At 40.9% G+C, this 25,032-nt stretch overlaps 1 protein-coding gene across 1 annotated transcript; it reads left to right on the plus strand.

The window, feature by feature from the left end:
* Positions 1-9,055: 9,055 nt before the first annotated feature.
* RBSN (rabenosyn, RAB effector) lies at positions 9,056-24,513 on the plus strand. Its single transcript, XM_030043790.2, is given in 12 exon segments — positions 9,056-9,276; positions 11,961-12,104; positions 13,978-14,078; positions 14,721-14,766; positions 14,879-15,040; positions 15,941-16,182; positions 17,056-17,126; positions 18,791-18,877; positions 19,365-19,467; positions 19,894-19,987; positions 20,454-20,483; positions 20,919-24,513. Coding segments are annotated over 12 exon segments (2,355 nt in total). The 5' UTR covers positions 9,056-9,113; the 3' UTR covers positions 22,031-24,513.
* Positions 24,514-25,032: the final 519 nt, after the last annotated feature.

The raw sequence follows: 25,032 nt of genomic DNA on the forward strand, positions 1-25,032 counted from the left end.
GCATTTACTTTCAATGGAGAAAATTACTCAATCATTACTTGCATAAAAGACTGTCACTCAAGAAAAGGAAGGAGAGGGTTTTCATTGGGGAAAAAGATCACATATTTTAAGAGTTCTCCTACATTTTTTAAGTAACCCAAACCAACATTTCAATCTTGCCAATAAAATTTGTCCAGATTTTTGTTTTGATTGAAAGTACATTTTCTCTCAGTATCTGCATGAAAATTTCACCTCTCTTAATGAGTTTCTTCCTGTCTTCCGCAGTCTTGCAGATATACCACCATTCAAGTACAACATTCTTTCTCCTACAGACATCATCCTCAGAGGACTGCCTGCCATTTGTGATTTGACAGTTTTGTGACTATGAAACACACATAAGCACAAGTTCTGAAGTTATGTATCTGTCAGATTTAGCTACACAATAAAAACTTTTTGGCTCTGGAGTTTGGCTAAGGGACCAACCAGAGAACAACCAGCTTCTATACTATAATGCTCTGCTTCTTTGAATAGTAAATACAGTGCAATCTGTTAGCAACATGAACTACACAGATATATACTACTTAGTTATAAGGTAAGAGTTTGTTAGTTGCACATCTCTCACCATCTTATTTTTATTGTATACCTTCCTGTCACTGTAATCTTTTATTAGAATTTAACATCCATGCAAACATCTACACGTTACTAGCTTTGCTCAGTCACACACATAAATGTACTTGTGCATTTTGATAATTGCAGAACAGGGCCTTTAAGTTGCAAAGTTCCTTGATGAAGTACACCATCCGTCTGTAAGAAAGACAGTCTGTGGCTCTTCAGGAATGATAACAAATCAATAGCAGACTTGGTCCAAAGGTCATGGAAGTCAGTGGAAAAATCTCCTTTGTCCTCTGCAGAATCTGGATTAGGTCCACAGAGCAAAGCTGTGTACTGGCCCTAATGTGGCACCACAGTCATGGAAAATCTTATTTCCAGCTTTAATTGAGACTAAAATAACCATGCACAAATTAGTTCTTTGTTTACTCTACTGCAGTTTTACATTTCTGGCATGTTACCAGTTATTGAGACATAAGGTATTTTGATTCCTAAAGAGCAACTTTTACAAGTGTTTTCAATGGGAGGGGAAAGTTGATGTGAACAAGCTGTATAATTAACATTTCCTGCAACTGTTTTCAACTCCTCTCACCATTACTGTTCTGTGCCCCCTCCCACACACGCATCAGCCTTGACCTCTTTGCTAACCCACTGTAATTAGCATGGGCTGAGTGTTTCCAAGGGACATGTGGCCCCAACAAAGCCCTTTATTACTACTTTTAATGACTCATTAGTTGGAGAAAGTTTGAAAACATCATCATCATAGCTGAAGTTAGAGTCACTGCTTGCCTGGTAACTCACTCAGTTAACATTAAACAGCCAGCTGCAATTTTAAAGCATCAGTCAGGACATTGCTACAAAAAAACCCTATCATCAAAAGCAGTCAAGTGGAGAAGCATTGCAGAAGGGATGAGCTGGGGTGAGGTCCAGGGGGTACAGAGACATGACACAAAAGATGCAGACAGGGAAATCTGTCTCTTCTTAGGAAATGGATATGTGGACTATGTGCATTAGAGTGCAGAAGTCCTGCTTCCCTCCTAACAAGAACAGCATAAACTCCCCACTCCTACAGGGTAATGAGGAAGGATTCAGGTTGAACACAGAGACCTCTGACAAAAACAGATGGGGAAGTTCCTTGAGAAAACTTAGTTATCTACCTACCTTGAGATTACTTTTAGACCTGTGCGAAGACATTTGTGGTTTGTTTTCATTGATGAAACCACTGCAGCTTAAAAGTCCTAAGAAGGAAACCAAGAAAAGGACATTTATCAGTTATCTGCCAATTCACTTTGTCTGCTTACATGACATGAAGGAGCACAGGCTGAAGGAGGGTAAAGCAGAATGAAAATCTTATTAGATCACAAATTGCATTGCTGTGCTAGAGCATGATATTGGTTCCTGACAGAGATGGGGCATGTCAGATACTAATATAATGGAATGATCGTAGCCAAAAGGCAAAGACAGCTTTTGAGTTTATTTCAGCCACTTTGGTTTGAACTGACAGCCAGTGATCCAGACAAGAAAGCAGTATCTCACAGACACACTGGCACAGGCAGTATTGAATGACATTCACAGCTGACATACACTGCACCTTCCTCACATTCACATGAATTGGAAAGAGGGAAAACCTGGCCTTAATAAATCACACAAATACTCCTGCAAAATGGGATGGAGGTAAACCGGGATCCAGCTTGCCATATCAAAGAAAGTTAGTTCATTACCATCTTCTCTCTATAATGGATATCCTAAGTGAATGCAACCAAGTATGATGCAGCGTACACACTTTAATAGCTGGTTGGTATAGGGAAAATATAAGATTATGACTGAGAAAACTAGGGAAAGTGACCTGCTTTGAAGAGGTTGCCTGAAATAGGACTGCTGTTTTAAACTCATTTTCAGAGAGAAGCATGTTTCCAGCCTAACTTCCCTCTTGATTCTGAAGATGGTACTGATGTGTGGGGTGCCTGAAGAAACTACTGTAAAAACAGAAGGAGGAGGAGAGAGAAAAGCCAAGACAAATGAAAAATATAGTAAGACTTTATGAAAGGTTCTCTGAGCCAAAGCAGTCAAGACAAAAAGCAAGCTCTTTGAACAAGCAGGTGCTGAAGACGACAGCAACAGCTGCCCTGCAAAAAATCACAAATCATTCACTGTCAAATACCCACTGTTGAGGGTATTCCGCTTATTGATTTTAGACATGCTGATCTCAAGATGGGAATTGGTTACTGTACAAATTTGTAGGGGAAATAGAAAACAAGAGAGGCTATAGGAGACAGCACCCAAATATGGGTGTGCTTGAAATCTGAAATGAGCCCTGAACGTAATCTAGACATTGTGGCGTATGGATCCTACAGTTAAAACATTACATAAAATGTAAACACAAAGGAATTCTGAATCTTCCTGTCTCTCCTCTTTATAATTCACCTACTCTATGCAAAAGTGGTGCCATTCCATGGCACTCAAGACCAGTATATGTCAGATTCTTCAGCAGTGTTAAGGGACCAGATAAACTTGTGTAGATGACTGGCCTGCCAGTACTGAAGCAGTTAATAGGCAAATCAGATAAATGGGGCTCAACAAGTTGTCAGCTGCAGCTCTTACAAATTATCATTCTGTCAGTTTTGACTGATGAGTCTGCAAACACAGGAAAAATCATGGGTTTGGCATGGAAATGTAGCTTCTATCCTCTCTACACAGATTAATTAAACAAATTTGTTTTGTATCACAATGTTTACTATAAGCAACTTGAGTATATTGAATATATGAGTTTTGTTAAAAGGAACAGTGATATGCAAATTTTTTACTTCTCTGAACAAAATTAAAAATACAGAAAATGTTGGTTTAGATCCACCTAAACAAACAAAAAAAATTTTCTCAGATAAATTAAAATCAAAGCATCATTTTATGCTGTAGGAAGAATTTTGTGCTACCCTTTTCAATGTTAGGAGATTTAAAATGAAATTTTTTTTAAATTTATCGTTAAATTATAAAATTTAATTTAGGCCAATTTTAAACACAGCATCAATTTAAATTAACTAGCTGTTTAGTTTATGGAATACTGAGGAAGAACATTTTGATTTTCCACGCTGCTTCCATCCCAAAGTCTATATTGAACTCAACACTGTTAATTTTCAGATATTTAAAACTTTTTTTTCAGTGAGTAAGCCATATTTATGCAAAAATGTTCCACTGCATTCCTTGAGAAGTAGACAGGCATCATTGACAATTACTTCTAGTCTACATTTACCTCTCCTGTGCTGGGATCAGATTCCATTATTTAACATTCCAAATGGCACTGGAGATATTACAAGAAGTCAAAGAATACACCTGAACATAACTGGAATACATTTCTGACAGGACTGTGCCATGCTACAGGGCTTACTGTGTCCCTCTTCTCAGTTGTATTCCCACTGAAGTCTCTCCTCTTGGACATTAGTAGCAATGACCAAGTTAGCAACAGACCAGGTCCTAAAATTCACTGTTCGAGTTATTACAACAGCTCACAAACATATTTTAAAACTTATTTACTCAGTGTTTGCAAAGGACTTTGAGTACAGCAGAGTAGGAGGAGCTACATAATGGCTGTGGGGTTTTGCAGGCTGAGCTTTTATATTCCAGTGGCAGAACTGGGCAGTACATGCCTGACTTTGCTTCTTGAACAAGTGTTTGGAACACATTCCTTTCCTGTGCGGTTGCTCTTTTTCATTGATTCACAATGGTAAGCCATTACTGATTCAAATTCAGTTTCCAACAGCATCTGTAGCATCTCAGTAAGGTTTAATTTGTCCCCAGATAACTCTCTTCCTATTGCAACTAGCTGGATGAAGAAAAATTAATTTTTGAAGAAGCGTAAACTGGATTGCTTTAGACTGACCTGGATTTTTTCATTTTGTGAACACTCTGTGAGGGAAAGTGTGATGAGCCTGACTAAGTGACAAGCAGCCAAAGTCTGTTTTTCATTTACACTAGCATAAACCTAGATTATGCTCCACCTCTGTAAAGAGACATGGGGCCCTCAGGTACACAGGAGCCCAAATTTCCCTTTGGGAGCAAACGGACACCATTCAACACATCACTACACTTGGCATGCTAACTTTGTATTATTGCTTCTATAATTCTCTCTGAGACTCCCAGTAGGACTCTAATGCTCTCATAAAGATCCAAATCATATTAAACAGGCACAATCACTTAATGGGGAATGAGTTCCTCAGGAAGTGCTAAAGACCATTTCTATTCAGAAACATGCAAACAAATGGAATCTTTCTTTCAAAATGTTAAATGACATTTCTCTTTTCAAGAATGATTGACACAACATGGCGTTTTATCAGTAATTCAAAAAGATTCATTTGGTGAGATGTGTTGTCATAGTCTGTGGTCAAATGTACAACATGCAAAAGAGCACAATTAACTAACTAAAGAGTCAGTGAAATGTTTGATTTCTAGTGCACATCCCAGCATGTTACTGTTCTCATCACAACTTACTGCAGGCAGTCCTTCTCACTGTATTGTTTGTATCCCAGCTGTAGGCTATTAGACTTCCATTGTTGTATTTACCATTTTAATAAGCCTTTAAGACTTTCCTTTTGAAAATGAGCAGTTACTGAAGCTATAGAGAAAGGCAGGTTTAAGGAAAGATCTTGCTGTTCAGTACAGTCTCGCTTTTCCTTATATCTGATTCTTACTACTTCTGAATGACAGGAGAGGACCGAGCTGCCTGGGTCACCGGGGCCTCACAGCAAAACAGGCAGGACTATCCTGCCTGCTGCAAGAGAAGGGGAAAAAAAAAAAAAAAAAAAAAAAAAAAAAAAAAACAAAAAACAAACAAACTTTAAAACAAATGGCTAAGCAGCCCCATGTGCTGTGAAATCCACTGCAAAGGCCCCCAGAAGGTCTTAGATTGCTCTCAGGCGTGCTTGGTGTGCCATCTAGTGACAGGCATGTCTTGTCCTGTCCCTACACCCACTAAAGGAACAAAACACACACATGAAGCAGGAACAAGACTGAAATGCCTACAGACCCACCCGACCCCCCCCCGACCCCCAAGCCCTACATCTATTCTCGTCTTCTTTTTCTCTTATTCCCACTATTGTCCTTCTCATACTTACTACTCTCCCATCCAAGCACAGATCTTTCACCTCTTCTGGAGCTTGGATTGCTGGAGCATTCTTTTACTGGATCAGTGAGTTATAAATCCCTGGCCTCAACAGAGGTCTGGACAAAATGAGCAAGGTAACAACAAAGGGAGAGATAGTTGGTTCCACCTGAGCTTTCCCAAGGAACAAGTACAGCTCACTGCTAGGGAACAGCCCAGTTCCCGCAAACCTAGGGGAAAGAGGATGACACCACAGCAGGTAAATCCTCAAAGGCACTGAGCCTCAGGCTGCTTCCTGCTCTCATCCTCCAAGGACAGGAACACAATCAGGAAAAACAGTACCCTGTGTTGCTCCAGATCTGCCCCCCTCAAGCATTACAGTGCAAACCCCTCCTTCACATCCCCAGCTACCCACTTCCTCCTACCCTATACAAAGCCCTCAGATTAGTACACAGGTGCCACATCAGGGATGGGGATCAATTAAACCCTGGATTTTCCGCTCTGTTTTGAAAGAAATGTTGCCTTACGGACAAGCTAATGCAATTCTTAGCTTCCAGTCTGACAGATGCAGCAGATACATGGGGTAATACAGGGATACTTCGGTATAAGTGAGCATCATAAGACATAAATGAATGGAAAAAATGGGAGTCTGAGGGCCAAACTCACATCTGGTGAATCAAAGGGAAATACAATATCATTTACAAACTGTTCCCTTAAAGCTTGCCTGCAGTGCCTTCCTTTGACTTCTTTCAGAACTGTAAAAGACAACTCACATAGTACAGTATTAAAGGAAACTTCAAAACTGTGAGCATAACCCACACTCTTAATGATTTCCTTGAAGGAAGTGTGTGCCTGCCCCAAAGAATGGCAAAAGCAGTACAAAAAGTCAGATGGTTACTTCTATTTTTCCCTTTTCATCCTTTAAGTACTGTCCTTCTTTACATACACTGCTAGTTTCATTTCTAGTCCCTATAGGCTGAGGACTTCTCAAGTTTTAAAATTAAACTGGTAACACTTAAAAATATTTTCATGTTCTTAAGACCTTGTGGCTAATACAGCCCCTTAACTTATTAAATAAATAAATAATAAAAAACCTAATAATCAATCATACCTTCTTAAAAAAGCATAAAATTTACCTGAGTGCACTGCAGGGACAGTACCTGACCAGGGCAGCTTTTACAGCATGATAAGATCTCTTGTCAGTTTTTAATATCAAAGAGAAATTGGGTCTCTGTTTTGCATGCTGAATAGGAAGGTGACTGTAACTGGGGTTCCACATTATTTCCACAGCTGCCTGTTTCTCTCTTTATAACTGAATCAAGACTGCATGGTTTTGAAAACCAGAGAGTAATGGTTCTTAACAGCAAACTCTGCATGTAAAAAATCAGAGAGTTTGTTTATAACATTCATTTACTCCTATGGTTAAATCAGTTCAGTTTTAAGACCTTGATTTCCCATTATACTTTTGCTGGATGATGGAATTATAAATACAAACCAGGTGAAATTCATTGGTGATGTGACAAGGTGCTGAGAGTGGTCATGTAATAGTCAGCCCACAAAGACCAGATTGCAGGAATGAGACCAAATTTCAGCACGGCTACTAAAACCAGCTTGTAGATGAATCCCTTATCCCATCTGGGACCATCTGACATCCTTTAGCTGGGATTTGAAGTCCCTAGGAGTTAGGCATCTAGTTATAATTCAAGCCTTGGAAAACATCCTGCCCACCCCTCCCCGATCCCTGTTGAGAATGTTTTAAAGGACTTAACTTCAAGGATTAAAGTGCAGGACATTAACAGTGAAAATCCACCTTTAATGGATAGGACTCAAGTGTAAATAGCATTGTCACGTAAGAAAATTTCTGCCTCTAAGAGTCTGCAATTCTAACAGATGAAGCAGAAGTATGGTTACACACTCCTATGATTTTCTCCATACACTAGGGAATGTGGGACAGCACAGATTTCTGCTGGTGGAGACTAAACAGAAACCAGCATCAGAAAGCGGATATTGAAAAGCTTGTCATGGATTTACACAACTCTTGGTCATGTGGCAAGGGCAAGCAGTAGTGGGATTCCTGGATTCTATCTGTGGCTCTGCGAGTAGCCTGTCATCTAGTGCTACGGTTTACAGTTTTGGAACACTTTCTTTTGAATGACTTGGCAGGCTAAGAAAGGGAACATCAGGCTTGTCGTTGTTAGCAACGCTGGTCCTTCTTCCCAGCTTGCTCAGTAACAAGGATACAAACCACCACCAGCAACTAGCAGAAGAGGCAAGTGTTATGCGAGGTCTCCCGAAGCAGCGGGAGGCCAGAGAGGGAGCCCGCCTCCCCCGCTCCGGAGAGGATTCTGTCACCACCACCTCATACTGCCGCTCTCATACACACCTGCGAGCCTCGGGACGCTCCAGCACCCCATGATCAGGGCCTATTCCAGGGTGGCCGAAAACAGGGGAGCAGCCACCGCACCTCCCTCAGGGGAGGCCCAGGCCCAGGCCCAGGCCCAGGCCCAGGCCCAGGCGCAGGCGCAGGCCGCGGCCGCCGCCGCCACCACCACCACCTCTTCCTCCTCCTCCTCGCCTTCCATCGATAGCTCTGCGCTTGGCAGCGCACGCCTTAGCTGGGCCTCACGTCCCGGATGGACCCTCCTCGTCCCCACCCTTCCCGCCCATCGATATCTCGGCGCTCGCCCCGCCCTCCGCCGGGCTCTCCCGCTCCCGGGCAGCTGGGAGCGCGGCCGCCCGCGGCTTCCCTGTTGCCGGAGACGCGCACCTCCCGCTGAGGCGCTGAGGTGAGGCCCGGCCGCCTGCCTCGGGGCCGGCGGCCCCCCTCGGGCGGGGCTCGGCCCGGCCCGGGCGGGGGCCCCCGACGGCCGCTCTCCCGACGGTCGGCGCCAGCGCTAAGCCCCTCCCCTTCCCCTGCGTGCCCCCCGCGCGGCCGGGGCGGGGGGCAACGGGCCCGGTGCGTGCTGCCTCCCTGCGCCTGCGCAGGCAGCCGCCCCCCGGCTAAGGGCCCCGGGCCGGGCCGAGCTGCAGGCAGCGCCGGCTCCGGGCCTCTGCGCCGGCCCGCTCCGCGCTCCGGCGTCTCTAGCTCGCCCCCCGCCTTCTTCTTCCAGAGCAGAGGTGCAAATAGGGCCTCTCTCCTCCCGCCATGTGGGGGCCCTCGGGCAGCGGGCGGGGCGCGCAGCAGTCGCCGCATGCGGGCGCGGTGCGCCCCCGCCCCTCCCGGGCCTCGCTCGGGCCCCTCTGGGCCGCGTGCGGGGGCCAGGGATGCGTTGTGGTAAGTCCTTGCCGCCGGCCCGACGGCGCTGCGCCGGTCTCTTCCAGAAAGCCGCTCGAACGAGCCCCCCCCGCTCCCCCTTCCTTCCACTCCCTTTCCTCTCCTGCCGCGCCGCTTGCTTCGTCCTTGCGAGCTCTGCCCCGGGACGGTCGGGCCGCCATGGCATCCGGCTGTCCGCCGCCCTTCGGCGACCCGGGGGAAATGAGGGAAGGCTTCTTGTGCCCGCTGTGCCTGAAGGACCTCCAGTCTTTCTATCAGCTTCAGTCGCACTACGAAGAAGAGCACTCGGGCGAGGACAGAGACGTCAAAGGACAGCTCAGAAGTAAGAGGCGTGACAGCTGGTCTTTTTGACGTGCCTTCTTTTTTGCCGCGTGAAATTCCGTACGACCCAAGCCGCCTGTACGGCGAGCTCTCTTGAAGTGCCTGAGAAGGCGGAAATATTAATTGAAGCAGGTTATGAGTGAGGTACGGGGTTCCCTTTTTCCATAAATTACCTGAGGCCGAGGCATAATTTTTACGCTGTTCCTGATACTTTCAGTAAGTAAATTCTAAAGCAGGCACTTAAAAGACATCACTCCTCAAATGTCTGATTTTATCCATGACACTTATTTTTGGCCTTTTGGGGGGGCTTCTTTGTTTGTTTTCATCTGAAGACTCTGGTGTATACTGTAACTCAGGTGAATTCCCAAGCATTATTTGAAGACCTTACAGAATACGGGCAACCTCTGGTACTTGCCAGGTACCAATTCATCTGTCCCATGTTTTGATAGTAGATAAAACTGTAGTTGCAGTTAAAGTGTAAAGTTCAGGAAGATTGTTGGTGGGAAAAGGTGGAAAAGAATGTGGGCTGTGGAGCTGGCAGTAGATGCTGGGAGTGTCCCAGGGTTGTGCTATGGACTTACTGGTGTTTGAACAATCCCTTTGAATTCTGTTTAACTAAAACATTTACCTTTTCTTACCACCACCCCCCCCCCCCCCCCCCCCCCCGGCATACACAATGTCATTTTACAGAGAGAAAAATGTGCAAAAACTGGTGATAATTCTGTGTGTTCCCTGCAAAAATCTTTATGGTTTTGTTTTAGTATACTGGCAGTCTTGAATTTTTACTACTCCCCCCCTTTTTTTTCTTTTTCCTGAGATTGATGGTTATTATTATTTCAAAAGTCTCTTTTCTCAGTTGAAAAGTTTGTGTTTTTAACAAGCCTATCTTAAGGCTAGCACAGCTGAATATTTAATGAATCTTTAAGTTGCTTTCCATCAGTCTGGCTACTTCTTGGCTCTTAGCACTGCGCTCTTCCTGGGCAGTGAAGGTATAGGCTGGTCAGTACTGCAGTCGTGTTCTCATCATGGGTACAGTGCTGTCATAAATGAATCACAGATGCTTCCATGGAGCGTTTAAACCAGAACAACAATATGGTTTTCATTGTGATAAGAGGAAAGAAAACAACAACAACTTAGGCTTGGTAAGATTTCCCAAATGGTTCTTCTGTTTAATACAAAACACCTGTGTTTTGATTTTGTTCTCTAGTGTTCTTTTAATCTAAGATAGTGTACTGTGACTTCTCAGGCCATCTTTCATAGGTGTTCTTGCATAAAGGATGTTGGTTTTGTCTGCTTGCTTTCTGTCCTAGTTATTCATGTCAAGGTCTATCCAGTGAAGTTCCTTCTAGAAGTAGGAAGGCCAGCAGAATCACCCATTTAAACTACCTCTTTTAGGGACTAGCGTTCAAACTGTGCATCACAAGTGGTTGCACAACTTTGTGCTGAACTCCAACTATGTTAATTGTGTGGAGTTCTAGAAATGCTTACAAATCACCTTATTACTTCAGTTGAGTCATACTGAGGTGGTTAAGTTTGACTTTGTGGAAAACAAGATTGCGAAGTTTGCTTGAAAAGTTTTTGTGTCTGTGACAAAGCCATGAGGCATCCCTACTTCTTTTGTGTGTCAGACTTGCAGAGTCTTGAGTGGAAATATAGTTTCTATTTAGATATTGTAAACTTCACTTAAGAAACTGCAGTGTCTAGCTGGCATTTACTATGCTGGCTTGAGAGTAGGTGTGGGGAGGCGAAACCCTGTTTCTTAGATGATGTTACAGTGCTAGCAAAGCCCTTGCCAACCTGACACAGTTTTGTTGAGAAGTGTGTTTTATATCACTGAGTGTCATTTTGGGAGGTAGCATAACTTCAGCAGCTGAAAAACTGCTAGGAAGTATGATGTCTGCATGAGGGGCCTGCTGGTACAGCCTTAGTGGCTGAAGCTCAAGGGGACAGGCTCCAGTAAGGTCAAGGTGGAAGTTCCAGTGTTTTTTACACTAAATAAAAAAAAAATTAGAAATGTGAAAGGACATGCTAACTCATGGTTCCCAGCAGCTTGTTAGAAAGCTTGATGTTTGAAAGATCTAGTTCAAGGAGATACTGGATAATGAATGTGTTTCCCAAGAAAAGTAGTGCCCTCAACTTCTGCTAGCTTCCTGGTCTTTTTTTTTTTTTGGCCCAGGAGACTGCCCTCCTCTCACTAGCATTCATATGAGATAATGCAGTGGGCTGTTTAGTACTTTTTAAATTATTCAGGTGTACAAGCACGCTGAAATTCTTAGTTTTTAGTTTGTGCCACAAGACAAAGAAAGTGTTGAATGTCCTTGAATCCAAAGAAAATCATTGGGAATTCAGAGGATTAACATATATGTATGATGTCCCAGAATGCTGTGAAATGGGTCCCATAGTTTAAGACAGCTTACTGTTTTACAGTGAAGTCCCTGAATGGAGTGTCTAAAACTACTGTTTTGTCATTAGGACCTTAGTGCTATGTTATGACAGATAACAGAGCATTTCATGTCATCTATGATTCTCTGACCGTGTTCTTGTTCTAAACAGAACATGTTGAGGATAAACTTGTTGTCAAGGAAAAAGACTTGTGCTAAAAGATGAATATTCTATACTGGTTTCATGTGACAAATATTTGGTGACTACCTGCCATGTTTGATAACTTGGGTTTATCTTTTTCAGATCTAGTCCAGAAGGCCAAAAGAGCAAAGAAGAAATTGCTGAAACGAGAAGGGGATGACAGAACTGATTCTGGATCTCAGGAACGATATGAATCATTCAGCTATGGTGGAGTCGATCCATACATGTGGGAGCCCCAGGAAGTAGGTAGGAGAGCTAGAAAGCGATACGCAGTGGGGATAACTTTTCTTTTAATCTTAATTGGGAAAGTGCTACAGTATTGCTGAAGTTGCATGGAATTGTGTCTGTATTGCATTTGATTCGCTGTGGCATGGGGTTATGGTTTGCATATTGATTTTGTGCAGTCTGCTTACATTGTGTGGTGTGATGGGGAAAATGCAGATAATAGGGGAAAAAAAAAAAGTATAGAATCAGTATCCCAACTAACCTTGAGAGCAGGATAGCTGTTTGTCATGTCATTGTGCCTGAGCTGTTGAGGCCTGCTGGATATGTGTTTACCTCTGTGCATCTAGCTTCTTGGAGGTGTTCTGCAACCATCTAGTGGCTTTTTACAAAACAGATAATCCACTAATTAATAATTAAGCTATAGCTATATAAAATCTCCAGCTTTTGGGCTACACTTAAAGTAGTTGTTACTTTACAAGTCTGACAAAAAGCTTGTCCATTGATTTAAACTCTAGCTTTTTCCTTGGTTTTGAGGTGTAGATCATCTCTCATTGAGAAGAGGTTTACTCGGGGGGGACGGAGAGGCAAAAAACCACAAAACAAAAAACACCCTAACCCCAAACCCACCCCTCTGAATATAAATCTGTTTGTAGAATTTCAAGGATAAGTTTGCTGAGCCTATAATTACAAATACTGCTACTGGAAATTGCCTCTTACTACTACTGAAATATTGTGGTTCTTTTCATGGGGGAGGAAGCAGCACTACCTCTGGTGGAGCCTGGGAAAGTTTCCCCTGTGCTGCTGACAGACTAGGACTTAGTCCTTCAGGTCTGCAGAGTCCAAGTTCTGTAGATTATTATACTTTTCACTTTGTAACTATTTCAGCAGCAATCATGGTATAAATATTAGCTAAGAATAAATTTAGGCAGTGAACTAGCAGAAGGTTTCTGAACGTTAGAGAAGTGAGCAACTGTTTTCTGATCGGAGTGGAGAAGATGAACCTTACGGATTTTAGGATGGGATTTGGTGGGTTTGTGAAAGGGACTGTGTGATGTCTGCAAAGCAGTGGCTGAATTCAATTACCCAGAGGGGCCCTTTCATTCCTATGAATTCAGCTTTGGAGGTTTTTTGGTTATCTCACTAGCATGAGGAAGTGAGATTCTTACACTTAGCATAGGTAGTATCAAAAAGCAACATCTGTTTTTGTGTTCTACCAGTCAGAATAAAGTTTGGGGTTTTTTGTGGTGGTTTTTTTTTTGTCTGTAACTTTGATTTTTAATACCTGGCTCATCTTACTCGGAAAAGGATCAAAACTTAAACTTGAAACCAGTGTTGTCAAGTATGAATTGTGCATTTCTTAAATAGATGCTATATTGTTCTTTTGTATACTTGGTGATCAGTTTTCTGTAAATCTGAATTGTCATCAAGGATTTGATTCAGACTCCTAAAGGTGGAAGGATGATCAGGAGTCTGAAAGAGAAATTGCTGTTGCATAGACCTCCAGTAATCACTGGACCTGCCTCTTCCCTTTGTTCAACATGTAGCCAGGAAACTAAAGGGAGTTGGTTTTGAGAATACTACTAGTTGATAGTAGCTTGCCAAATGTAACCAAGGGATGGAGGGGAAAAAAAATGTTGCAGATATTCCCTTTAACATAGTGCCTGTTGTTTTCTGTAGTAGAAATAAAACAGTGTTTATTGCTAGCCTGGAGATTAGGCTTTAACCTGCATGTTTTATTTAGAGCAGCACTGGAAAAATATAGGATTCTAATGTGTCTTTAAAATCTGATTTGAACATGAGAAATAAATGGTGAAGAGACAGCTGTCTTTCAAGAGGCATTTAAATCCATACAGAACACCTGGCTGATGATGAAAACTTTCTGCTGTCTCTTCAGGTGCTATGAGAAGCCATCTTTCTGATTTCAAGAAATACCGAGCAGCCAGGATTGATCACTATGTAGTTGAAGTCAATAAGTTAATAATCAGGTTAGAAAAGGTAAATTTGCTGCTTTTTAATATTCCAGCCTTCTGAATGTTTCCTAGATTAAAAAAAAATAATCATATTTTAGTATGAAGTGTGCCCATTTATCTGGCAGTGTGCTTTATAAAGGGTACTAAACTATGGCTATCTTCACACGTTACTGTTTTGTTTTTTTATTCTTGAGTACTGTGCTTGGTCTGACCTTGTACTGTGGATACAGTTTCTGTTTCTATGCACTGTTTTCAAGGTGAAGATGCTGCTTCAAGAACGATCTGTTTTCCTGTATATTTTCTCCATCTTTTACTTTACTAAATTTCTCCCTAATGTTTTTGTCGTGATTCTTCCACCTACTCATTCTTCAAAATCTACCAGTGATATACTTACTTTTTGGCTCAGATGCAGTAATGTTGGATGCTGTAAAGATTATGTCCAAAATGCTCTGATTTGTACAGGTTTGGCAGTCATTGTTTAGCACTACTTGTATGAATATGGCATTAGAAATAAACAGGAAAGTTGCAGGAATCTGGTGTAAAACAGGCTGAGATGCCTATCTCTTAAAAATGCCAGATTTCTTTTTCTTGTTGTGCTGGGTTTTGTTGGGGTTTTTTTTCTTGCAAAAGTACAATTTTCTTGAATGTATTGTTTATCTTCTACTAGCTTACATCGTTTGACAGAGCAAACACTGAGTCAGCTAAAATAAGAGGTTGGTATGAGCTTACCTCAGACTATTTGCTCCTATAGTTTAACTAGCTGAAGAATTAACTGAATGAATATCTTATGTTGTGTGTATTCCCTGCCTTCTTGCCTGATCACAGCTATAGAGAAGTCTGTTGTGCCTTGGGTCAGTGATCAGGATGTTCCATTTTGTCCAGACTGTGGCAATAAGTTCAGTATTCGAAACCGACGTCACCACTGCCGCCTTTGTGGGTCTATTATGTGCAAGAAGTGCATGGAACTTGTCAGTCTTCCTTTGGCAAGTAAGTACAGTGTGTGGTCTTAATGCCTCCTTTCCTTAGCTCACTCGGGGTGCTAACTGCATCCTGGCTTTTTGACATTAGAAAAAAGGCTGCTGGTAATATTCTGCCTGGGCAGAAAACTTGGTCCTTAATGTGTTACTCAGTTTCATGCAGACATTTGTTTGTGAGACAGAATAAGAATGATTTCTCCATTCTTTGTCTCCGTTTCTTCTTCAGATTTGAAAGTGTAACATAACACTGAAACAGTTACCAGAAGTAGTAGTAGTATATTCTACTAGTAAATGTAATTGATATTTAGTGTCTTATTCTACTGAGTACCATAACTGTGAAGGTATTAACTTTAGGAATTATAACTGCCAAGGTTCTTGACATTTAAAACTATTGTGGCTATTTCCACTCTTGCCCATGGTTGTCCAAATGCTCACATTAAAGAAATTCATCCACAAGCCTTTAAGAAACCTTAGAACTTTAATTTTCTCATCTAGTGCATTGGAGAGGAGACTGTATTTTCTGTGGAAATAAATGACATTAAGTGTGCTTTTTGGAGCGTTCAAGCACAGAACATGGACAGCATTAACATACCTGTTCTTCCACACACTGTTCTACAACTATACAAGCTCCCAACATGAGAATGCTTCTAGGCAGAAGCAAAGTAGGTGGTTCTCAGCAGTCTGCTCTCTAGCTGCTTTTAGAATGGAGCAGGACTTACAGTGAAGACCCAAATTCTGACTTGCAGTCTTGGTTGTCATGGGTTCCTTGCATGTCTTTCAGCAGACTGTTTCAGCTTGGTTTTCTGTTATTACCTGAATGTAAAGTTTCTGTTCAAGTGCAATTCATTCATGTTGGTAGAATCCGTTGGCTTCTCCAGTCACTGGAAAATCACCTGTCTGTAATTTCTAGGCAAACTGACTAGTGCCAGCAAAGAGTCCTTGGGTTCTCATACTAGCCCAAACTCCTCACCTAATAGTATCCATGGCTCCCGCCGTGGCAGCATTAGCAGCATAAGCAGTGTGAGCTCAGTTCTGGATGAGAAGGATGATGACCGAATCCGTTGTTGTCAGCACTGCAAAGATACCCTGTTGAAAAGAGAACAACAGATTGATGAAAGAGAATACACTCCAGAGATTGTGAAACTCTATGAGGTAAATCAAACTCTTTGCTGCTTTCATCCTCAGTGTATATATCTGCAGTTGTCACTCCTTGACTTTTGGCTTGTTATCTCATGTCCAAGCTCTTTACGACTTAATACTCACTTCTGTTAGAATGGACTATTGGGTGTTTATGCCATGTAACAAAGATACATCTGAAATGATGGAGCCAGTTGCGGTATAGTATTTATATCCCACGATAACTTTAAACATTAAAGATTAACTTTAAGATACATCTTCATTCTTATTATCTGGAACTAACAGTTCTGAGGTGCCTCTCTCTTAAAATTGTGAACTATGTCAGCTGGGATTCCTCAGAACAGTTCTTGTCTAAACCACTGATATGCTGTGCACTTCGTGGATGGGCTGCACTGGAACTATAGGACTCAATGTTGTCAGCACTGTTTGTCCTCATGCTGATGGCAAATGCTTTTTTGAACTATCTATATCCATCAACAGCATATGGCTGGAACATCGTGTTCAAATATGCTTTGAAATCGCGTACTGACGATCATCAGGTATCTTTTCAGTAGAGTCCATAAACCCCCCAGGTTAGTATTAGTGGGAGTTTCTGTTGGTGCTCTTCATGAAGAGATTTAAGGCTAGAAGTTGTCCAAGTCATCCATTAAAACAGCTTCTGAATTCAAAATTCACCTTGCAGGGGTACAGGGAGTCTTTCTCTCTTCCTGACCATGCTATCTGTGTTCCGAAGATAACTGGAGGGTCTTGTCGTCCTGAATAGTTAAATGGCCTTCTTCATCACAGTTAACTTTGAATGTGCACAGGCAGCATGAAAGGTTTATGTCAGCGTGTTCTTGCATTAGTGTAATAATAAGTTCTTTTTTTATACATTTTGTTTTAAACAAGAAACTCCGACTCTGCATGGAGAAGGTTGACCAGAAGGCGCCAGAATACATAAGGATGGCAGAATCACTAAAGTAAGCCCCATTCACTGATTTTTGTTTATGAATATATGTATTTTTCCTCCCCAAAGTGGGAAGGAGCAAGGAAGTGGCATGCTAAGGCTGCAAGAGTGTGTAAATTATAAGAAAAAGCAGTGTTAGTATTATCTGTTGTCTTTTGGATCCTTGTCAAAGTAGTACTGAATTAATTATTAATGGTAACATTGCATACAGAGAAGAAACCTGATTTATTTTTTTTAAAGCCACTTCCCAGTGAGTTGCCACTGTTGTTCTTTGACATGTCATCTTTGCAAAAAGGAAGTACAAGGCTACAATTCTTGTTGTGTTAAATGAGCCTCTTCAAAAGAGTTGAAGTAGGATAGTACTGCCCTCAGCTGGATGGTATGCCTTCCAAGTAGTGCCAGCAGCAAAGGATTGTTTGAATGCTTCTCATCTGTTCTGGTGTAAAGCAAGCCACCTTCACCTGACAGTTGTTCTAAATCTGGCTGGCCTGCCCTGTGCTGCAGTGGATAAGCAGCATTCACATATCACACTTTTGTGCATAATTTCTTGCAGTAGTTTCTCACTGTGGTAACTTAAATCTCTCCAGCTATACCTGCAAGAGGTTGTCAGGTTATACTTCTAGCTTGTATAGTAGAAAAATACACACATTGGTCTTGGACTATGAAGCATGTCCATTTAGGAAGTTAAAGTTAACAAGTATTTCTGTATCCGTCCTTTAGATCAGATAGTTGTAGAAAAATTAGGCTGTCGTTCATTGTAACAAAACTGGTTTTGTAAATGCACACGTCCCAAAAGGAAGAAACAAGTATAGAAGGTGAAAAACATGCTAAGCCGTTACTGCTTTTTATCATGACTTCATGAGAGCTGGTGTTATGTCGCTTGACAACTGGAGAAAAGTAAAAAATATGAATATCCTGGATAATGGAAGCACATGTCAGAAAACAGACTTCTTACTCATGAAATTAAAGATTTCTGACTAGTAGTGAGTCCCAGAAACTGGAGTCACATGGGTAGCGAAGTTGCTTTTGAGAGAGTGATCCTTATCTTTTATATTTGTGATATAAAAGGAGAGGGAAGTGAACAACTGGTGAAGAGTCTTCTCCGTAAATCCTAATTTGTTTTATCAATAAATGTGAGATTCTAGTGAAGTGCATATAATTGATTGTGTCCCCGTGTGGATAGTTGGTTACTAGCATCTTAAATATTATACCCATGCGGGGTTGTAGGCTTTTGCTTTCTGACAAACGTTAGTAGAGATAACTATTTTAATTTAATGGTATAGTTACTTAATCAGTCAGTGTTTTTTCTGCACCCAGTCGCCTGGAAAAAAAACCACAAAATAGATGCGTTTGCTAAGTATGTGTGTATTTTATATGTTATTGGTAGAGTGGCGTTCTTGTGTTAAAATACAATTTCTCCTATAATAGTAGAAAATAATACAATCATAAATAAACAATCTATTAAATGTTCATGTTCACAAAATTATTGTCATTTTCCACTTCTGTCACAAAGAAAGGGTTTTTAAACACAATGAGCCTGAAATAAAATAATTCAGCCCCTTTAGTGTTAGCTATCCTTACCATTGCTGAATCTTAGTCATCTTGGGATAACTTCTAGTCTTGTATGTGTTGTTAGCTGGATGCATGACTTACAATAAAGTTGTATTTATTTCCTAGTGCTGGGGAGACAACCTACAATCTTGAACACGCTAATGACTTGAGGGTGGAGATTCAAAAAGTATATGAATTTATAGATGCCTTAAGGTAAAAGATCTGTCTCCCCACCCCCAGCTTGTGTGTATCTCCCTCTGTTATGACTTCTTTGTAGTTTTTTTTTCAACTGTTAGTGTCTGTTTGTGTAGCATATACCTGCTTTTTCATATGGATAGTCAATTTGCTCTGTTATAAATAGCATGTGAAAAGATAGATGCTGTTCCTGTGCACCACTAATTTCTACTTCCTTTTCCAGCCTTAAAAATCATGGTTTTCTCTGCAGTGGAAATAACTAAGCACAGAGGAAACAAGTAATGGCACAAGTTTGTTGTTGTTGTGTTGTTTTTTTGGTTTGTTTTTTTTTTTTTTTTTTAAAAAAGTGTGGGAGTGGAAAGTGATACAACTGGTAATATCCAAAATGGTTTACCTAAAAGAACATCAGAATTTTTACATCCAATATTGTCTCTCTCCCCTTCTGTTGTGTTTTCACTGGCCCTTGTTTTTGAACTGATGAGGCTGTATGTTTGCTTTGATTCAGTAAGAAGATTTTGAGTCTAGGCTTGCATGAAGATCCCCAACCTCATCCTAAAACACTACAACTTCAGAGAATGATAAGATATTCAGCTACACTTTTTGTTCAGGTAAATGGAGCGTATGTTATGAGCTGAATGTAAATTTTATACAGTGTTCTCTTCTTTGCCAGGCATCCCTGTGGTTTGGAACTATTTTGACAGGAGGTTTAGTTCTATACATTTTCTGTAATTCCCCTAATGACTTATGGTAGCCTTAAATGAGCTAGCTTCAATACAGGTAGTGTAGTCAGAGCATCATTGAGTTTAGGGACCTAAGAGAATGTGTGAATCTTGGCTTTGTCTCTTGCTGAAGTGTGAACCTAGCAGTATAGTTACAGCAGCAAAGATGTGCTCAGACTTGCAGCAGTGACTGCAGTGTAGAAGTACCTTTTATTTGTTTGTGGAGTGTTCTGTTGGTGGTATCTCTCTTTTCAAGTACTTGAAAATTGGCTGAATGCCTGCAAGCAACTCTGTAAATATTTCAATTTTTGCCAGGAAAAACTGCTTGGCCTAATGTCCCTGCCAACCAAAGATCAGTATGAAGAATTGAAGAAGAGAAGACTCCATATGGTAAGGCAGGTTAAGATCTGTTACATCTTGTATCAGGGCCTCCTTCAAGGCCTTAAGCCTAGTAGCTGTTTGTGTATGAATAGTTGCCTTTAACATTGGATTTCAGTTTTTCATTTTTTTAATGCAGATCATTCCATACCCTTCTTCAGGGATTCATGTAACACTATAATTGTATTCTGTCCAGAAAATAAGTAGGTGTGTACTGAGCAGCTGAACACTTCTAGAAAGCAGCAGTGACTTGGTTGCACATGCTGTTTCTGCTGCAGTGCATGCAGAGCAAGCCCTAAGCTAAGTACTTTAGTTTATATGGATTTTCAGATTGTGTTCTGGAGTTCATTTGCACAAGTAAAATTTGGAGACTTCTTTTGGTGGTGAAAAAGGACATAGTAGAACAAGGACACGTCTTCAGAGAGAGAGGGTTTTTTCAGTTAGGAGGGAGGACATCATTAATTGTAAACTAAACCAGCTTTATCTTGATTTAGAAGTTGAGAAATGAGATTCATTGCACTCCAAAAGTTAATGATATCAGTGACCTTTAACACATATGTTCTATTACAGATGTCTGCTTTAGTCAGATGTGATACAGTTACTGTCCAAATCAATCTAGACCACTCTGCACGGTTGCATTAGGCATTTTTTTGCTCTATATAAAGCACTGTAACTGCTCCTACTTGCCCTCACATTTGTAGAGGCAGATATCATGGGATTTTGATCAATATCATCACAAACAAACTGAAGGGAAGCATTTAGGTAATATTGTGAAAATAAGCATTTTCTGTAAAGTAACCAAAAGCGCAGCTGATCCCTTTCAGTGACAGCCAGCAATGTCTAAGATCGGCTAACTACTTTTACCTATGGATACTCAGAACGGATGTTTTCAAGCTCTTAAGTGTTCGCTTACTACATGTTTTTTGTTTTAGCTGGCTCTTGAAACACATGGAAAACAAGAGGAAAAGCAGAAAGATTTTATCACCAGATCTCTACAGCCACAGTTAATGGTGATGCAACTCACCTGAAAAAAGGAACAGTCAGGAAATCTGAAGGCTGGTTACCTACATCTAGCATATCAAGAGAGAGAGAGATAGCAGACCCACTTCTTCAGCAGATTGACAATATCACATCCTTTATTAAGCAAGCAAAGGCAGCTAATAGGATAGATGAGGTCCACATGTTGCAAGAGAACCTGAGGCAGCTTCAGGATGAATACGATCAACAACAAACTCTGAAAGCTATCGAGCTTTCTAAAAAACAGGCAGAAGAGGAAGAGATGCAGAGGGAGGAACTTCAGGTCCTTCGTGAAAAAGAGTGGGAAAGAGAACAACACAAATTCATCTCTCAACATTCAAGGACATGCTCCTTAGACTTCAGAGAAGTCAAGCAGCATCAGCATGAAGTTGCAAAAGAGAACTGGAACTTGACAGCACATGCATTGGATTTGGATATTACTCAGATCAAAGTGGACCCAAGTTTTGAAACTCCTGCTGTTGAGCAGCTGCCAGCTAAAGAGCACTTGATCTTCACACTCAAACCCCAGAATGTCCCACAGTGTGACAAAGACCAAGATCAGACAGCCTGTCTAAACCCCTTTGAAGATGAAGCAGATACCCCTCAGTTAGAGGAAGATCCTGCTAACCTGTTTGCCAAGGACACTTCTCCAATGGTTTCTTTCTCTAACACAGCTCTGCAAAGTGATAAAAAAGAATATAATCCATTTGAAAATGAGGAGGAGGAGGATGAACAAACTAATGGAGCACCTGGCAGTACTTCAAACCCTTTTGAAGAGGATGAAAATCCATTTCAAAAGCCTGGGGACAGTTGGAATTCTGGAAATCCATTTGAAGAGGGATCCTCTACCAATCCCTTTGAAGTGGAGGATGGCAATGAGATCTCTGGAGAGGAGGCTATAGAGGAAGAGCTGCTTCTCCAACAGATAGATAATATCAAAGCTTATATATTTGATGCCAAACATAGCGGACGAATGGATGAGGTGGAAGTACTGACAGAGAACTTAAAGGAATTGAAGCGCACATTAGCAAAGCAGAAGGAGAAATCCAACTGCTGAATCAGCAGTAGGGCTGTGTAATAATTATATGTCTGCTGTTAAATGTGGGACTGTAGAGCAGATACTTATAACCAGGAGTACAGATCACAAGAGGGAATTGGGAGAATCTTGACTTTTATGCACTTTCAATTAGGCATTTCCACTACTACTCAGTCTTGGATGAAAGAATTATTGAGATGCTGCTGGTCTCAAATGCTTATGCTAAGAAATTTTAAAATAACTTGTTACAACACTTTTAATGCTAACTGGTCTTATTGTGTGCTTATTTTGGTCAAAGTGGTTAAGTGCTAATAGGGAACTATGATTGCAATGTTGGTTTGTCATCTTTCCCCCTTTCTGTTGTAGCATTGACCTTTCAAGTTGGGCTTTGACTAAAGAGAGACGAAGACTTTTCTAAAACTTTTGCATCCTCTGATAAGGACACAGTGCAGTGTTACAGGCTAGCTTAATTGCCTAACGGTCTTATGAGAAAGTGCTGTTAAAAGGCTACTGTGATTCTTTGAGGTGCAGAATATACAGGCTTGCAGATCAGTTTTGTGCAATGCTAATATATCAAAGGGATTTTAAGACTGAGAAGAACTTTATAACTGATCTTAATATGAGTAGTGTTTTAGTGTGTTTATAAAAATTCCCAAGTAAAATTTGGATGCTGTCTTTTCATCACTTTTAGTTTCCCATTTGCTCTGAGCACAAACTACAGTGTAATAGAGCGTGCCATGCTGGCTTCAGAGCCTTGCTTGTGAGACAAGAAGTATCTACTCGTTTCTAGGGAAAAGAGCATCAGGCTAGCACCTGATATGCAAACTATAATATAAAGGGTGACCCTCCAATTCCTAATTATCTTATGGAATCTCTACATTCCTTTAAATTCTCTGGGTGACAGAATGATCATGTTTGTCATATTTGTGAGACTGGAACCCTCTTTTTGTAGCATTCAAGGAACAAAAATCTTGTTTACAATGGAGAGCTGAAGTGCCACTGAACTGGAATTCTGTGAAAGCTGGGAGATGAAGTCTGTGGCTGCGATAGTGCCAAATAGCAACAATTCTCCTTCATATTTGATTCTACTCAGAAGCTGTTATGAGAATCAGGCATGTCTGTCTTGAATAAGAAGCTCCGGATTGGAGTCATCTTGTGATCCTGTGGCCTGGAGGATGACTAGGTGATGGCCAGCACCTGTGATGCAGGAGGGTTTAGAGCTGGGCTTCTGAAGATAGGTATCAGAAATGTAGGATCACTTCAGGGTTAGGTCAGCCTATATCTTTGTAAAAGATGGAACCTGAGCTGCTTTGATTTTTGTCTTTGAAAGGCAGAGGTCCATCATCAGGCATCAGTGTTTGAAAGGGTGGTGGGGAGGAGTTAGTCTAAAGGGTGTATTTAAAGCTGAAATAGAGGAAAATCAGGCAGATCACACTGCATAGCACTAATAATAGTGGGCTTACTCAGAAGTGTAAACTTTTATGGAAAGCAACATGTCTTTTAACTATGTCTCTGATGATATATATTAACATAGCTGTAACCCAAGCATTGCATAATATTTTAGACACACAAATAATTACGCTACCTAAAGAGCGGGAACTCTAGTTTTATTTTGCTGTAAGTAAGTGGAGGTAGGGACTTGTGGAACTGTTCTTTGAAAAAAACCAAACCAGCTATATCCTCACCTAATAGAACAGTACTAGTAACTGATCAAAATAACTTAGAGCAGCCAGTTAAGGACAGTTGATGTTCTCTTACTGTAGCCTAAATCTGAAGTTGAAAGGTGTGCACAACAAGTTGTCTTAAGACCATGAAGTTTTTATACCGAGATGTTTATTAGAGTTGATTGAGTCCCTGAGTGTTACTTTCGCACCAAGTGAAGTGAAGAACAGAGGATTCTGAAAGGTCATAAACTAACAAAACATGCACTGTGGCACCAGATTTATGAAGGCAGCAAAAAAAAAAATGTTAAGCTAGCTAAACCTAATCCCTGGAATTGTTTTAACAGAAATAGTATAAGGTAGTTATTTAAGACAGACTTGTTTGCTAGTCAAGAGGATTGCTCCCTGCACTGTAATCCAAAGCTTCTTTTGGTATCAAGATGAAAAATTTTCAGTGGCTTCAGCTTTCGCATTTTAAAAGTGTTTTTTCCTTGTTGCAACTATCCTGCCTCGTTTGTATTTTCAGTCTAATACACTAATAATTAAAGTATCCTTATTGTACATGTAATGTATTTTTACAAGCAGATAAGACTAGCATACCTCATGATCTTTGTCAGTGTTAAATGTGATAGACTAGATGTCCAATACTAAAGTCACCTCCAAAGTTGAAGACCTTATGCTGGTATTTGGACTGCTGTGAGGCTCAGAAGGCACAATGGAATGAAGACATCTTAACCATAAAGCTCAATAAATAACTAGCATTGACTTTTGTTAAAACTGCATGCACTACTCTGTATGGAAACTTTGTAAACAGAGATGAAATAAAACAACATGTTTATTTTGTGCTGTGTTTGTCCTTGACAATTCTTACAGGATGCTTGAACTGGTGTGAAATTTTGTACTTGACCATTAGCTCAGAAATGCTGAAATAGAGTTCCACAGTAATTTGCATATATAAGCCTGACTTAAAGGTATGTGCAATTACCAAATTCCAAGCAATACAGTACAATCTATCGTATGTTTATATACTATTATAGGTATGGCGTAGTTGTTTGGTGAGGCAGATGCTATAATGATTTAGAAGGCTTTTTTGACCATGTGCAGGGAGCATGAGTGTTTGAGGTTAAGAGGAGTTACATGGCAGTGCTGGACTTAGAAGCATAATAGACTTGCTGGCTAGCATTTGCTGGAAGTTGGTAAACCTTGACACAGTTCTCTATGGCTTTTTTTTTAAGGAAGACTGTTTAGGAAATTGTCTTAATTCAAGAGTAGCTTTAAGTTTTTTTGGTTTTGTTTTTTTTTTTTAGGGCAATAAAGATAATTGTAAAATGTATTTTTCAAATACCAACTTGCATGTTCTCC

This window comes from Aquila chrysaetos, chromosome 20 (assembly GCF_900496995.4).
Source record: "Aquila chrysaetos chrysaetos chromosome 20, bAquChr1.4, whole genome shotgun sequence".
Classification (NCBI taxonomy): Eukaryota; Metazoa; Chordata; class Aves; order Accipitriformes; family Accipitridae; genus Aquila; species Aquila chrysaetos.